This window comes from Asterias amurensis, chromosome 14 (assembly GCF_032118995.1).
Source record: "Asterias amurensis chromosome 14, ASM3211899v1".
NCBI classification, from domain to species: domain Eukaryota; kingdom Metazoa; phylum Echinodermata; class Asteroidea; order Forcipulatida; family Asteriidae; genus Asterias; species Asterias amurensis.
In genome coordinates, this window is record NC_092661.1 from 9,382,108 (window position 1) to 9,396,171 (window position 14,064).

Here is a 14,064-nt window from a genome sequence, read left to right on the forward strand (position 1 = left end):
GTTATTTGCCATCCACTTCTTTATGCTCAGAATACAGTTGGAAAGGGAAGACAGGGCATCATTAACTTCACATTGATTACGAGGGTCAAACGAAATGTACAATTGCGTGTCATCTGCATAAAAGTGAAACATAACATTTTTGTAGCACTTGATTATATTTGCAACAGGATAAGTGTACAAAGAAAAGGATTGGGGGCCAATTACAGAGCCTTGTGGCAAACCAAAGTTGACAGATTGTGGATCAGACAAAGCACCAGCAACCACACCCTAAACTAAGGCTGCAAGGAATTCTTAAAGGAACACGTTGCCTTGGATCGGACGAGTTGGTCTTTACAAAGCGTTTGTAACCCGTTTTTTATAGAATGCATACGGTCTGAAAGATGTTGTAAAACTAGAATATAATTATCCACACACATTTGCCTCGAAATTGCATGTTTTTCCTTTTACTTCACGAACTAACACGGTCGGCCATTTATGGGAGTCAAATGTTTGACTCCCATAAATGGCCGATGGTGTTTGTCGACGAATAAAAGGAAAACCACGCAATTTCGAGTGATACTTGTGTGGATCATTATATTCTACTTTTAAAATATCTTTCTAATCACTTGCATTTTATAACAAACGGTTACAAACGCTTTTGAAAGACCAACTCGTCCGATCCAAGGCAACGTTTCCTTTAAACTCACCCAACCATGGCACCCACTCTACAGAACAATAGTCACCTCTCAATGCACACACATACACCCTACATCAGCCCACTCATGTCTTCCCAAATAAGGACTTGTTCACTCAACCGTAGTTCACTGACTGCATCACAGAACTAAATGAATATTCATTGGATCTCTAAACTCTTGACCAATAAAATAAATGAGGGAAATATAAAAAATACACATGGGTTATTTACAGTACTAGATCACTTGTGACAGGCGGTTGTTGCGTTAACAAGGGAGATTCAAATGCATCGGGCTGAGGAGGAGGAGGATTCAAAAGAGGGCGCTATCAGAAGAAGTTTGTGCACATTTATTTTCGCCATTGGGGGGTGGGGGTGGGGACTGAATTTGGGGGTGGGGGTGAGGACATTATTGCATATGTAATAATGTCTGCCGGACGGTTTTGCATATGCAATCGAGTCCTCCCGGACGTTGGTGCATAATGAAATTGTGTCCGCCCGACACATTTGCATATGCGCAGTTGTGTCCGCCCCGTGCAAAACCGCCGTTGCAGTAAAATAATGCCCTTGATCGACGGAACACGTTCGCCATTTTTTTACAAGCTAAAGTAAGTGTCATGAACGACATGGGAATGGGTATTCGCTGCAATCATCGTGAATATCCATGCTGCATACACGAACATTCAGTGCATGCACGCTCGCTTACGCGCGCACAAGAGTCAGTACATGTCCTACGGACGGTTTTTGCATAGCCCCGGACACGATTGCATATGCAAAAGTGTCCGGAGCGGACAGTATTGCATGGCGGACACAATTGCATCTGACATGGCAATAAAACGGTCTTAGCCAGCGGTCTAAGACCAGTCAGTTATATAGCCGGCTATCTGCCTTAGACGGTCTTAGCTTGTCAGTCATTGTAAGACTGTTGCAGTAAGCCGGTCTTAGATAAGTCGGCGAAAAGTAATGCAATACGAACAAATGTCCCATAATACTTAGCACATCTGCAGCACTGGCGTTGCGGCATTGTTCTTATTGCTTAGGTTAAAATCATAGGATATCCAATCATTTTCACTCTTGGGAACATATTTCAATACAATGTATCATCATCATAATGCCTCTCATGGGTGTAATATATCTCTAAATATTCGGTCTCGTCGTAGAGCTCGTCACATCAAATCGTCTACAACTAACAAATGCAGCGCCATTTTTAAAAAACAAACTAGGACCGATTGTAGCCAGCTCAGAGCAGGCTTAAGATTTAAGACCGGCTATAATTATAGGCCGCGCTATTGCAATCGGTCTATATTAAAGGGACACACCGGCCGAATTGGGCTATTTGGGCTACAAAATAGACTAAGATATGACTTCAACGGTCTTCCAGGAATGAAGAAGAACAGTCCTTAAAAAAAATCATCAAATTTAGCCGTTTTTGAGCATTTTAAGACAAAAACGCAGGTCGCGTGATTGTTCTAACCAAAAAGTGGTACAAACAATCACGTGACCTTCCGGGCTAGTTTTACTTTCAGCCGTCTAAAAGTAACTTTTACTTAACCAAATTTAAATCTTTTTTTTACAAAATTATTTACGAATAATTGACGAAAAAGATCATGTATTCAAATTATCGCTACAAAATGTAAATAATGGTGAAAAATCTAACGTAAGAATAAGATTCACATTCAAAGAGTCCGTGTAACGGAAGCTTGTTATATGGCCGCTTTGGTTTTTTAAAATCATTTTTTGCTAAATACGTGACATTTTGATGATTTTATTTTTACAGCAACCATCTATAAAAACATTATTCATGATTCTACACCCCTATTGCATTTCACTCGAAAAAATTTTCATACTTCAAACTATCGATCGTCATGTTTTCCCCACATTTCTATTCTCAATTTACACTCTTCAACTGACAGACTCAAACCCGATCAAGTGCACATTAATTTACCCGTTTGAAGGAATTGCGCCGCCATTGTTGGGCCGCGTGTTTATGCACGCAGCATAGCGCAATGTCCTATCCAGTCAGTATAATGGAGATCAATGATTATACTGGAGTATAATGGACATCAGTGGAACACCCTCATGTGGCCAAAAGGTCAATTCCACTACAGAGCGCGTGCGCACAACAAGGGGCATGTGTAGCAGAAAAGGAAGACAAGCTAAAGATCTTAACTGCCTGCGTCGTCTAACTACAAAGCTTTCTTCTGCCAGGAGCCAGGTTTTTACCAGCGAAGCCTATTTAAGCAAGTAAGTAGCAAGGAAAATGTAGGAGGTTAATATTGTGAGATTTCTTCATCATATTTGCTGTTCTAAGCTATATCTGGTGTTTGGTCTAAAAAGGTCGACCAAAAATATTTGTTTTGAGTAGGCCTAGTCCTCCAATGAGTAGTGTGAGTCATTTTCTGCAATGATGTGGAAATGGCGTGTTGTCGAACCATTTCGTAAACATCGGACTGGTTGTGATGGACCATGGAGGTAAAATTAGACCTCCGTGGATGGACTTGTGTAGGCACAATATATCGAGAGAAGGTGAACAAATTCAGGATTGGTCTTGGATTTTGGAGTTGGAAGAAAACATTTTTACATTTTAATAATTATTATGTGTTGGCTAGCGTCTAGACGCTAGCCAGCAACACATAAAATATTATTACTGTACAAAAGGATTTTAAATTTCATGTATTTTTATACTTCCTTGACGAATAAACCATTCATTCATAAATACCTCAGACAGTTTCACTATTCCTATTGGTGGAGAGCGTGTCACGCGGGTGTGTATAAACCTTTGTTTATGACCGGTAAACATGGGGGTGACACGCGAGGTTGCACCTGTGCTTTGAAAGACAGTTTCTTCATTCCTATTGAGTATTGGTCGAGAGCATTGGCTGGAACAGTTGTGCCACATCACGCGATACGCGCCACGCGCACAGCATTCCCTTATAAGGAGTTGTTTACCCGAGGGCCTTACCTGTTACCATTTCATAGCTGGACATGCTGGAGGGGTGTTGTGTTGAAAGAAATCATTGAACAATTGTAATTTTTGCATTTATTTTACTTTTTGACCAAAAAGTGTTGATGTTTTTTGACCGAAAAGGTATTTTATGAATGGGAATCAAAGTGTGTTGAATGGGTTGTCAACTAGCCTGGTTCTTGATAGTTTAGCTCCACTTCGTCTCGGTAAAATTATTAAGAACCAGGCCTCGATGGGTTTAAACCAAGTGTTAAACCTCTTCACCACACATTGATTCCCTTAATAAAATTAAATTCAATTCCTGTATCCGGCTACCACTTACTAAGAAAAATTATATAAAAAACAAATAAATGAGTCAGATAGGGCCTAGTATTTATTGGTTTGCAAAAGTTTTAATAAAATATATTTAAAAAAAAATAAATTTGAGTGGAAATTGCATTGAACATTTCTACAGGCTCCAACCAGTCCATGATTCTATTCAATGATTAAAGACACTGGACACTATTGTTAATAGACCGATCCATTAAGCTCCGCCCCATTGCGTATTGACCAATCACAACGCAACGAAGGTCTGACACTAAGGCCCGACATGCGTGCGTGTATCTTGGCGCGCGCGGCAGAGTTGTGCAGAAAGGCATTGGAGAGCACATGTTCTTGCACACAGGTGCGTCCTGGGCGGAGCCTACTGGATCGGTCCATTGTCAAAGACATTCTCACTTAGTGTATACTCAACATATGCATAAAATAACAAACCTTTGAAAATTTGAGCTCAATTCGTCGTCGAAGTTGCGCGATAACAACAAAAGAAAAAACACCCTTGTCACACGCACGTGTGTGCTTTTAGATGCTTTTAGATGTCTTGTGCAACTCTTGCACAGTGGCCCAGCCTGCCTTGCTACCGTCCGCAATTTTGATGGTTTTCTTTCTCTCTTCGATGATGGTTTCGGCTTCTTTGAGTGCCTCTGTTGCTGCTGGTATGTTACCCTTTTCGAGGGCAGTCTTGATTTTGTTGTGTGCGATTTCAACTTTCCCGCAGAACTCGAATTGTGCCGAGTTCCCGGGTTTTGTTAGTTCTTTTGCTTCTAATTTGTTTGTAAGCTCCTTGATGTTGATATGATCGGCTGTATCTTTGCTTTAATCCGTAATGCTCTCAAATTTATGGTTAAAGTACTCCTTGAATTTGTCAAACAAAATCTCTGGATTGAATGCGGGTTGCTCTTCATTTGACATTGCGAACTTAATATCGTATATAGACTGTTATCGAAGTACACCAGTGACACTATAGCAGAGTAAGCAGCGGCCTGAATTGGATTCTGTTGCTAAGGACGCTGCTTTTATACTGACCTGCATCAATGCACTCAAATGAATGAATCACGACACGGTTCATTCATTTTGAGTAACCCGCGTATAAGTCATGTGACGCATACGGCGGGTACTCCTGTGTGTCATTCAAACAATAAAAACTACATTGACTTTGGACACTTCGTACCTTGGACACTTCGTACCTTCTCACAAGATACTTCTCCGAGGGTAACTCCGTCAACATTTAATAAATGACCCGTTGTTATGAGATTCAATTAGAACTAAAGATTAAAAGTATTGCAAATACATCGCTAAAGTTATAAAATGAAATAACCTTCAAATATAGCCTACACCAAGAAAACTGTAAATCCCAAATTCTGAAAAATAAAGCACGCTTTTTTTAAATATAATCCCAATAAAATTTTGGGGTTTAAACCAAAATTAATTTTCTATCCGAACTATTTTACATCTATTATATATCACTGCCAAAATATAGGATTCAAACTGCCTCCGTCTAGTTGGTAAGACACTGCTCTAGAATTGCAAGGGTCTTGGGTCCAAGACTGAATGAGCACCCTTAGGGAATATTGCGGAACTGGCTTGACAAAAAACTTGTCTTAAAGCCATTGGACCCTTTCGGTTCAGAAAAAAAAAAAAAGTTCACAGATTTACAAATAATTTACAGGGTTTACAGACGGCAATGGGGTCATTCCAGGTCAAATAACCCCCCAAAAAGACAATTTTAAACCCTACCCTCTTTAAATTTGCTCAAATTTTTTTTATGGGGTAATAATGGCTCAACAAGCTCAAATTTCAATTTTCAGCTCTATTCGATTAACGGTTTCCGTGCTACGGCATGCACTTTCTCGTTGATTTCGGTCAAAATGCACCTGACCTCTGACATTCAAACAACCATAAATCGGTAACCATTGAGTCAAATTTGTTGAAATTGGTGTCTTTGAAACGGAAATTGTGTAAGCTTTCCAAATATGTCTTAATTTTTTTTGTAGGAACATGTTTAGGTATAATAACCTTTTGACCTCTACTTTGACCTTGAATTTGACCTTGTGGATCACGTGATCTGGAGATGAACTTCGGTGAAAATTTACTCCCATATGTTTTCTCAACAATATAAAAAAATTACAGATATAATAATTTTGGCTTGCTTTCAGGCTCCGCTCAAAGTTGCCCTACTTGCCTATTCCTATTCAAAGTACACGTACATTACATACATGTCCATACATATGTATATCATGATGTTGCTAGAGGTCCACTAGCCTCACTTGATATACATACGTATTATGTTATGTACAATGTACTTTACGTAGGACTAGGCCAGTAGGGCAACTTTGAATGGAGAAAACAGCAAAACAATACAAATTCTCGTTAACGAGAATTACGGATTTATTTTAAACACATGTCATGACACGGCTAAACGCGCGAAAACAAGGGTGGGTTTTTCCGTTGTTTTCTCCCGACTCCGATGACCGATTGAGCCTAAATTTTCACAGGTTTGTTATTTGATATAGAAGTTGTGGTACACAAAGTGTGGGCCTTGGACAACACTGTTTACCGAAAGGGTCCAATGGCTTTAAATAGCAGTACATAAAACTTACACAGTCTAATGATTATGATAGTAGAACAAACTAGAAATCGCCCCTTAAAATATTTCTGTCAAAAATTAAATGTCATAGGACCACTTGATGAGAACAAATTTCCCATTTGGAGTTAATTGCTCAGTGAGCATTTTTGTTTTCTTCTTCAATATTTTCTTGTGACCTAGATGGCTGATCTATCTCGAACTACCTGTAACTACTACAGGGTTGTCAATTCGCTTACTGCCAGCAACTTTTTTGTTAACAAAAATCAATTCAATGTCATGTTCCCTTAAAGCCATTATACACTTTCGGTAAACAGTATTGTCCAAGTCCCACACTTCGTGTATCACAACTTATATATAAAGTAACAAACCTGTGAAAATTGAGGCTCAATTGTTTACTATAATCCGTATCCGATGTCGAGAATTGATAATTGTTTTAATGTTTTCTCAAAAGTAAAGCATTTCATGGAATAATATTTCAAGAGAAGTCATTTACGATTACATTTCTGTAAACCCTGTAAGTTATTTGTACATGTAGATCTGTGAACTTTTTTTTTTTTCTGTTCCGAAAGTGTATTTTTAATGGCTTTAAAAATGTATAGGGCCTACAAATTATAAATTTATGTATTACTATTGTTAGTGAAAAATGTTCACCACAATCCTCCCGCACTCTCACATGCAATTGTATGCGCCAATTTTTTTGCTGGTACACAGAATAATATGTCCACTGTCATACCAATGCAGTTCACCAGTACAGTTAGTCTTGTCTAAACACTGTTTAACCAGTCATAGCTCCATGGTGCTGACCATGGGGGTTTAACCAAACCTGAACACTGTGTGTTTGTTCTGCTTTGTTTGTTCCCTACTATAAAAGACTTGTTCTTCAAATACAAAAAACAAACAAACTTGCTCACTAGTGAGTAACGAGGGCCTATTTATTTATAATAGAGCCACTTAGACCGCGTGTCCACTGGATCCACAATTGCGAGATCATGATCCTGCAAACATGAGTATGATCGTGCATTGATCCACCTTTTGTGAACGGAAGTGGACCAAAAGTTCAATTACCAATAGTGTCCACTGCCTTTAAAGAAGCTGTTATAATCCACCTCTAAAACAACTTAAAACTACGGGGTAACAAAAGTGACAGGAACGCCTAATATGGCGTCCTCCTCAAGGTTCCAATACAAACTAACATTTCCTCGATTAGCCTTTTTGAGATGTAGTGGACACTATATGAGTGCACTGTAGGATTTGGGTGTATTGACCCATTTCACCTGACGTCATCATCAGAAAAATCTTGAATGTGCCATACTGGTGGACAAGTTCACTGTGCGTTTTCATATATAACTCTATGCATAGAGTATGCTGTGCGTTATGCAGTGAAGTGCGCATTTTAGGTGACGCGGCGTTAATACACCTAAACCTAACTTGCCCACCAACATGGTGAGCGTGGCACCAGTCGCCGCGTGTAACGCGCGTGCAAGGGGTCAATACAGACAAATTTACCCCAACCAGATAGTGTTTTAAAATGTGTTCACCATGTATCTCAAAATGGCTTACATTGTCCCCTTGCACGCACGTCAGACGCAACGACAGTGCCACGCTCACCATTATTTGGTTGGCGATTGGCAACAGTATGGTACATACAAGAATATTCTTATGATGACGTCGGGTGAAATGGGTCAATATATAGAAGTGCACATAACCATGAGGAAAATGCCGTGTACAAAACAGCGCGATGTTCCCTCATTTTGCCCACCAAAACGTTAGTCCGCACGCGCTACGTGCAATTTACATATTTCATGGGAAGGGTATATTGCTGTAGTCCTTCAAAAACGGAAGATGAAGGTCCTGAAACTGAATACAAGCTACCTCTCCAGCTGTTAGTGTTTGTCTTTAGTTGATAATCAGCAACCATACAGCTGCATCGTTTGTCTAGATTAGAATACAGCTCTATGTGTTTACCTTGTTTACTGTCTGTAAGGTTTCAGTTCCACCCATACATGTAGAGCTATATAGTGACTAGAGCGCTAACTTGCTCTGCGACTATAGAAGCCTCCGTGGGCGCAGACATGTCTAATGTGGTGCGTGACTATGAAACGATTTTTAATTTTAAGACTAATTTATACGTGCAAACCATATAATAATATTATATTAAATATGGTGCAAACAGGCCTTTTAAACATGATGTACATAACGCTTGCAGTTTGTACACTCATCAACAGATTGTGGGTTCACATTTGCTGCATATTTGATTCGCTGACACATAGAAAAGAAAAAACTATCAACTATTAGAGTTAGCGCTCTAACAGCTCTACAGTGTATGGTTTTACTGCATCTACATGTACAGAGGCCTAATTGCAGGCAGGCAGAGTTTTTCAAAGCCAGTGGGAATATTGAACAGTCCGACAGTAAGAGGGTTGACTGTACTACTGTTTTCATGCACCACATGGTATTATTACAAATAACGTACGCTGGCAAACAAATAAGTCTTGAAAAGTCTCTTGAAAATCTGAAGAGAATCAGCTTGGATTTTACTCTGGGATGTTTGGATATAAAATTATTTTATTTTACATCATGTACATGTAGCCTAAACGCAACTTAGCCTTTTGGCTACAAAGTTTGATTTTTAATAAAGCTATAATAATAATAAAAAAATTGAAGGCTCCTTAACCTTGAAATTTAGTAGTGGAAAAAAGTAGTCTTAAAATAAAGGAACGGTAGCTTTTCACTTTTTGTTCTTATCCCTTTATTCAAGGTCAAAATGAGTGCTGGATCCAGGCGGATTGTGTTTGCCCTGACAATAGGCGTGTGCATTGGACTCCTCCCATCGTTACTTCATCATATGAACGAAGAGGAGCAAGTGCAGAGGCAGCTTTGCATCAACAAACAGGCTCTGTACAGCCGAGAAAATATACAAGCTGCTTCCCAAGTCCAGTCGCTCAGCTTGGCCAAGTGAGTAAAAAAAAAAAACAGGCCTGTTTTCTTTAACTACGAAAGGGCAAGGGCACCAAGGCATTTTCTCCACGACAAAAGGCACCCTTTGTGGAAATTATAAATAACTACAGAGCATTTCAAGGGCTCCAAGGCGATAACCAGGGGGCATCGAGGCAATTGCCTTTGTTGCCTTTGTGAAGTATCAGGCCTGGTTAGGCCGTTTCCGAATTCACGGCTACAGCTATGGCTACTTCATCATGCGCTGAGGTATAGGGCGTCCTTAGCAACACCCTTGGCAACAGCCGTAGCCAGAGTTGTAGCCGCCATTTGGACGCGGCCTTACAATACCCGTACTCCCTTTTGGGCAACCTCGTCTTCGATGTAGGTGATCAATCTTGATGCGCGATTTTTTCCCAGCATGCCTTGTTCACGCAAATATGTTTTCATTAAAATTTGCGCGAATCAGGCACGTAAGTATTGTAACCTGCAAAGAGGCATCAGGTCAAAGAGCAACTGGTCACATCTTTGATCTTGTGATACATGTAGTATTATTTTGTCAAATGTGAGTTAAGCGATACTTGAGCGCTCAATATGTTTTTAACAAGGATGCACGTAAAGTACATGTAGGCCTACATGTACATTACATGTACCCTCTTTTCGGAGACAAGCGGTTCTGTTAGAACTGCTTAAGCATTAGTTTGCACACGAAAATAGGTCACTTATTTTACACATGTTACTGGCCAATTTTCATGGCATGTACATTGCTTGTGACTGGTATTTAACTGTTGTTTACTTAGCATAACAATTGAGTGGAGTCTTGGCCGGTAATCTGATTTTATTAGGCCATGATTTGTTTTGCTTGAGCAAAATTTTGTGCTTACATGTAAAAGCCATTATACACTTTCGGAACAGAAAAAAAAAAAAAAGTTCACCAGATTTACAAATAACTTACAGGGTTTTACATAAGGTAATGGTAAAAGACTTCTCTTGAAATATTAATCCATGAAATGCTTTACTTTTTGAGAAAACATTAAAACAATTATCAAATCTCGACATTGAGAATTAGGGATTATAGTAAACACAGTCATGACACGGCGAAACGTGCGGAAACAAGGGTGGGTTTTCCCGTTATTTTCTCCCGACTCCGATGACCGATTGTGTCGAAATTTTCACAGGTTTGTTATTTTATATAGAAGTTGTGATAAACAAAGTGTGGGCCTTGGACATTACTGTTTACCGATAGTGGCCAATGGCTTTAAAGGCAGTGGACACTATTGGTAATTACTCAAAATAATTATCATCATAAAACCTTACTTGATTACGAGTAACGGGGAGAGGTTGATGGTATAAAACATTGTGAGAAACAGCTCCCTCTGAAGTGATGTAGTTTTCGAGAAAGAAGTAATTTTCCACGAATTTGATTTCGAGACCTCAAGTTTAGAATTTGAGGTCTCGAAATCAAGCACCAGAAAGCACACAATTTAGTGACACAAGGGTTTTTTCTTCTTTCATTATTATCTCGCAAATTCGATGACTGATTGAGCTCAAATTTTCACAGGTTTTTTATTTTATGCAGATGTTGAGATACACTAACTGTGAAGACTAGTCTTTGACAATTACCAATAGTGTCCACTGTCTTTAAGCAGCTCTATGAAATTGGGCCCAGGGGTTAGTGACGAGAGGGTTCAATGCCGCAGTGCGCTGCCCTTGAAAGCACAAAAGGATGGGTGTGGATAGAGGCCATTTTTATGTAATTACCCCAGATGCCCATTGTAAAACAATAAGCCATTTGCAAGTTAGATAATGTCTGGTACAATGATTTGCGTAGTCACATTGTACCTCTTACATTTGAATTCTTTAGACTCTAAAGACAGTTGCTATCAGTGTCAGAATGGTTTGGGGCAAGCTTTTGTACAGCAACCTCCAGATGAGCAAACCCTGGTACCATTCAATTCAATTTTCAATTCAATTGTTTATTGTCACACATATTACATATACAGTGGAATTCACTTCGGCTTGCGAGCCTAAAAATATTAAAAATTACAAAAATTACAAAAAATACAGAAAACCCTAAAACCACGTAGGCATACAATAACGAACAAATAAACAGTATGCGCACAATATGCAGAGAGACAATAACATTGTGCCATACACATCCATTCAGAATCTTGTATGGGTTTTCACCGTCTCTTATGTAACTGAGCTCCCAATGAGCTCCCAATGTCCATAAGATCTGCTAAGTCGCTAGATGTTTTTAAATCTTTGCTAAAGACCCATCTTTTTATCTGTAATTAAAACCTGTTTCACTGACTCTGTATAGTTTCTGTGTAATTTTCAGCATTTACATGTAGGTATGTAATTCTAACTTTTTAGTGTAAAGAGTAATTTTTCCGATCCTTAAGTTGTTTGTTGTATTTTTAATGGTTTCATTTAATATACGTGTAGGTAACAGCTGGTCTGGCCTAATTTTTAAAATTATTTGTTTTGGGATTTAATTGGGGAATTTAGGCCTATAAGTTTCGTTTTCTTGTAATGCTTTTCATTTTGCTGTTAAGCGCTTTGAGGAATGTCAATTCATATTGCGCTATATAAATACTGTTTTATTATTATTATTATTATTATTATTATTATTATTATTATTATTATTATTATTATCTATACTATTAAAAGCGTAACCTGCGCCATCTTGGATTGAAAATTAGAAGGTCCAGTGGTATGGCATCCTTGAAGAATCCAACACGGTTGTTTGTGTGGAGTTCAATACGTTTGTGTGGTTTCAGATGTCGGGTTGCAAGTCTGCAAAACCCGGATCCAAACTCGCACTACAAGTCATGTGTTTGGAGGAAGTTTGGGCGGCGACCGTGCGTCAACCACTGGTCGATGTTGTTACCAGACTTCCTAGAAATCTTTCTGACAGGCGACTCATTGGACAGTGTTTCGCAGATGGTGCTCTGGATTGGTTCATTCATTGCCCCTTGCCCGCCCACCCACCATTCGATCCGCCCTTTTTGGTCAGGTTACTTTCGTGTTGTACTAAGCATGGTTCTCCGGATTGGTTCATTCATTGCCACGCAGGGTCGAAAGGGTCGAAGAGGCTGGGTGCCAGGACAAAACCGAAACCAATCTCACGAATTTGCATTGAATGGATGAAGTACCGTAGATTGATGTTTCGCAGGCGACCATGTGTCAACCACTGGTCGACGTTGTTGTCGGACTTCCTAGAAATCCTTCTGCGGGTGACTCATTTGTTGAAAAGATTAAATGGAGAATATTTGTAAAAAAACATTCACTTCCAAACGGCATGAGAATTATCATGATGGACAAGGATTGGATCAAACGGAAGCTTAATAATTTGGAAACGTTGGGTAGGGCCGGCTATAGGTTGGAAGGTGTCTAAGGGAACTTTACAATTAGTAACATTTTGGGGTGGGGGGGGGGGCCTTACACAAAGAGCCATTCTGGTCAGTGTATTGTGAGCGGTGTGTTGTCTGGTTTGAGACAGGCCACCTGTTGCTTGGTGAAGAAGGTCGCCCTGGGACCACTTTAGGTTGGCAGTGGGTGGCGACCTTGGACCTTTTGCCAGTAAACTCAAATGCGTACATGAATACCGTTTTAGAATACGGTCTGTTCATGGAGGTATAATGTTGCAGTTCCAGAGTTTAACCATGGAGGTAGAATTGTGAAACCATTCCTTACTCTGTGGTGAAACTATACACGTACGTCAAAGGCTGTTTTGAAGCTGTAAAAAAAGAACTTTGCTTTGCATTTGGTCAAAGTTGTTAAGCAAAAGGACATTAAGTTTTCTTTTGAATAATTCCATTCACAAAATTGGTTAGAGCAGTGTGTCGGTCAGGTCTCAGAATGTACATTTTTCCAAATCCATTTTGAAGCCTAATTTAGCCATCAGCCCGTCGGGTTGGTTACTGATGGAGATAATATTAACAAAAGAGACCTCGTGCGGCTGAGTTTGTCTATTGACCCAAACTTGACGTAACAAACCCTAAACATGACTTGACATGCTTTCTGAAAGTGAAATAAGTTAGAGAAAATTAAGGAGTGGGGACGAGTTTATCGTTTTTATTTAGTTTGTACGATATAGGGTTCCAGAGATATGGGATGTATGGAGGTTTGTTCCTAGAGCAGCGTGAACATGAACGCGGTCAGAAATTGTGTCAATTGTCGTTCAAATTTCGCGAGATGCAAGAAGCCCAAAGTGACAATAAAACAAAACCAGACCAGCCAAGTCTCACGCATTAGGCGTGAGACTCACGCATTTGGGCTCTGCCTCACGCTCACACGCACATCAACCATTATTGGGGCGAGATCGGGGGAAAAAAAATAACGACATTTTTTGTACAAAATTTGTACAAACAGAGCGCAAATTTGCAGATTGCGCACGCTTTTGCTCATCCAGTAGGTTCAGCTCATATTCGGCAGAGCGCAAAACGCTTATTGCGCACAAGTTTGTTCCGACTCTTTTAGCAAATTCGTTGAAATGCGCTCCACTAGCGAAGACACAACAGGCAGAAGAAGTGAGCTATTGATTTTGGACATCATTTTTAGTCTTTTTTTTTCAAGTTTGGAAGG

General features: G+C 39.6%; 1 protein-coding gene across 1 annotated transcript in view; it reads left to right on the top strand.

Moving 5' to 3' along the window:
* Positions 1–2,794: 2,794 nt before the first annotated feature.
* Positions 2,795–14,064, top strand: part of LOC139947619 (uncharacterized) — a 33,405-nt gene continuing 22,135 nt past the window's right edge. The window contains exons 1-2 of the mRNA XM_071945575.1: positions 2,795–2,914; positions 9,299–9,495. Of these exons, the coding sequence (XP_071801676.1) occupies positions 9,305–9,495 (191 nt within the window). The 5' untranslated portion in view covers positions 2,795–2,914; positions 9,299–9,304. The remainder of the gene's footprint in view (positions 2,915–9,298; positions 9,496–14,064) is intronic.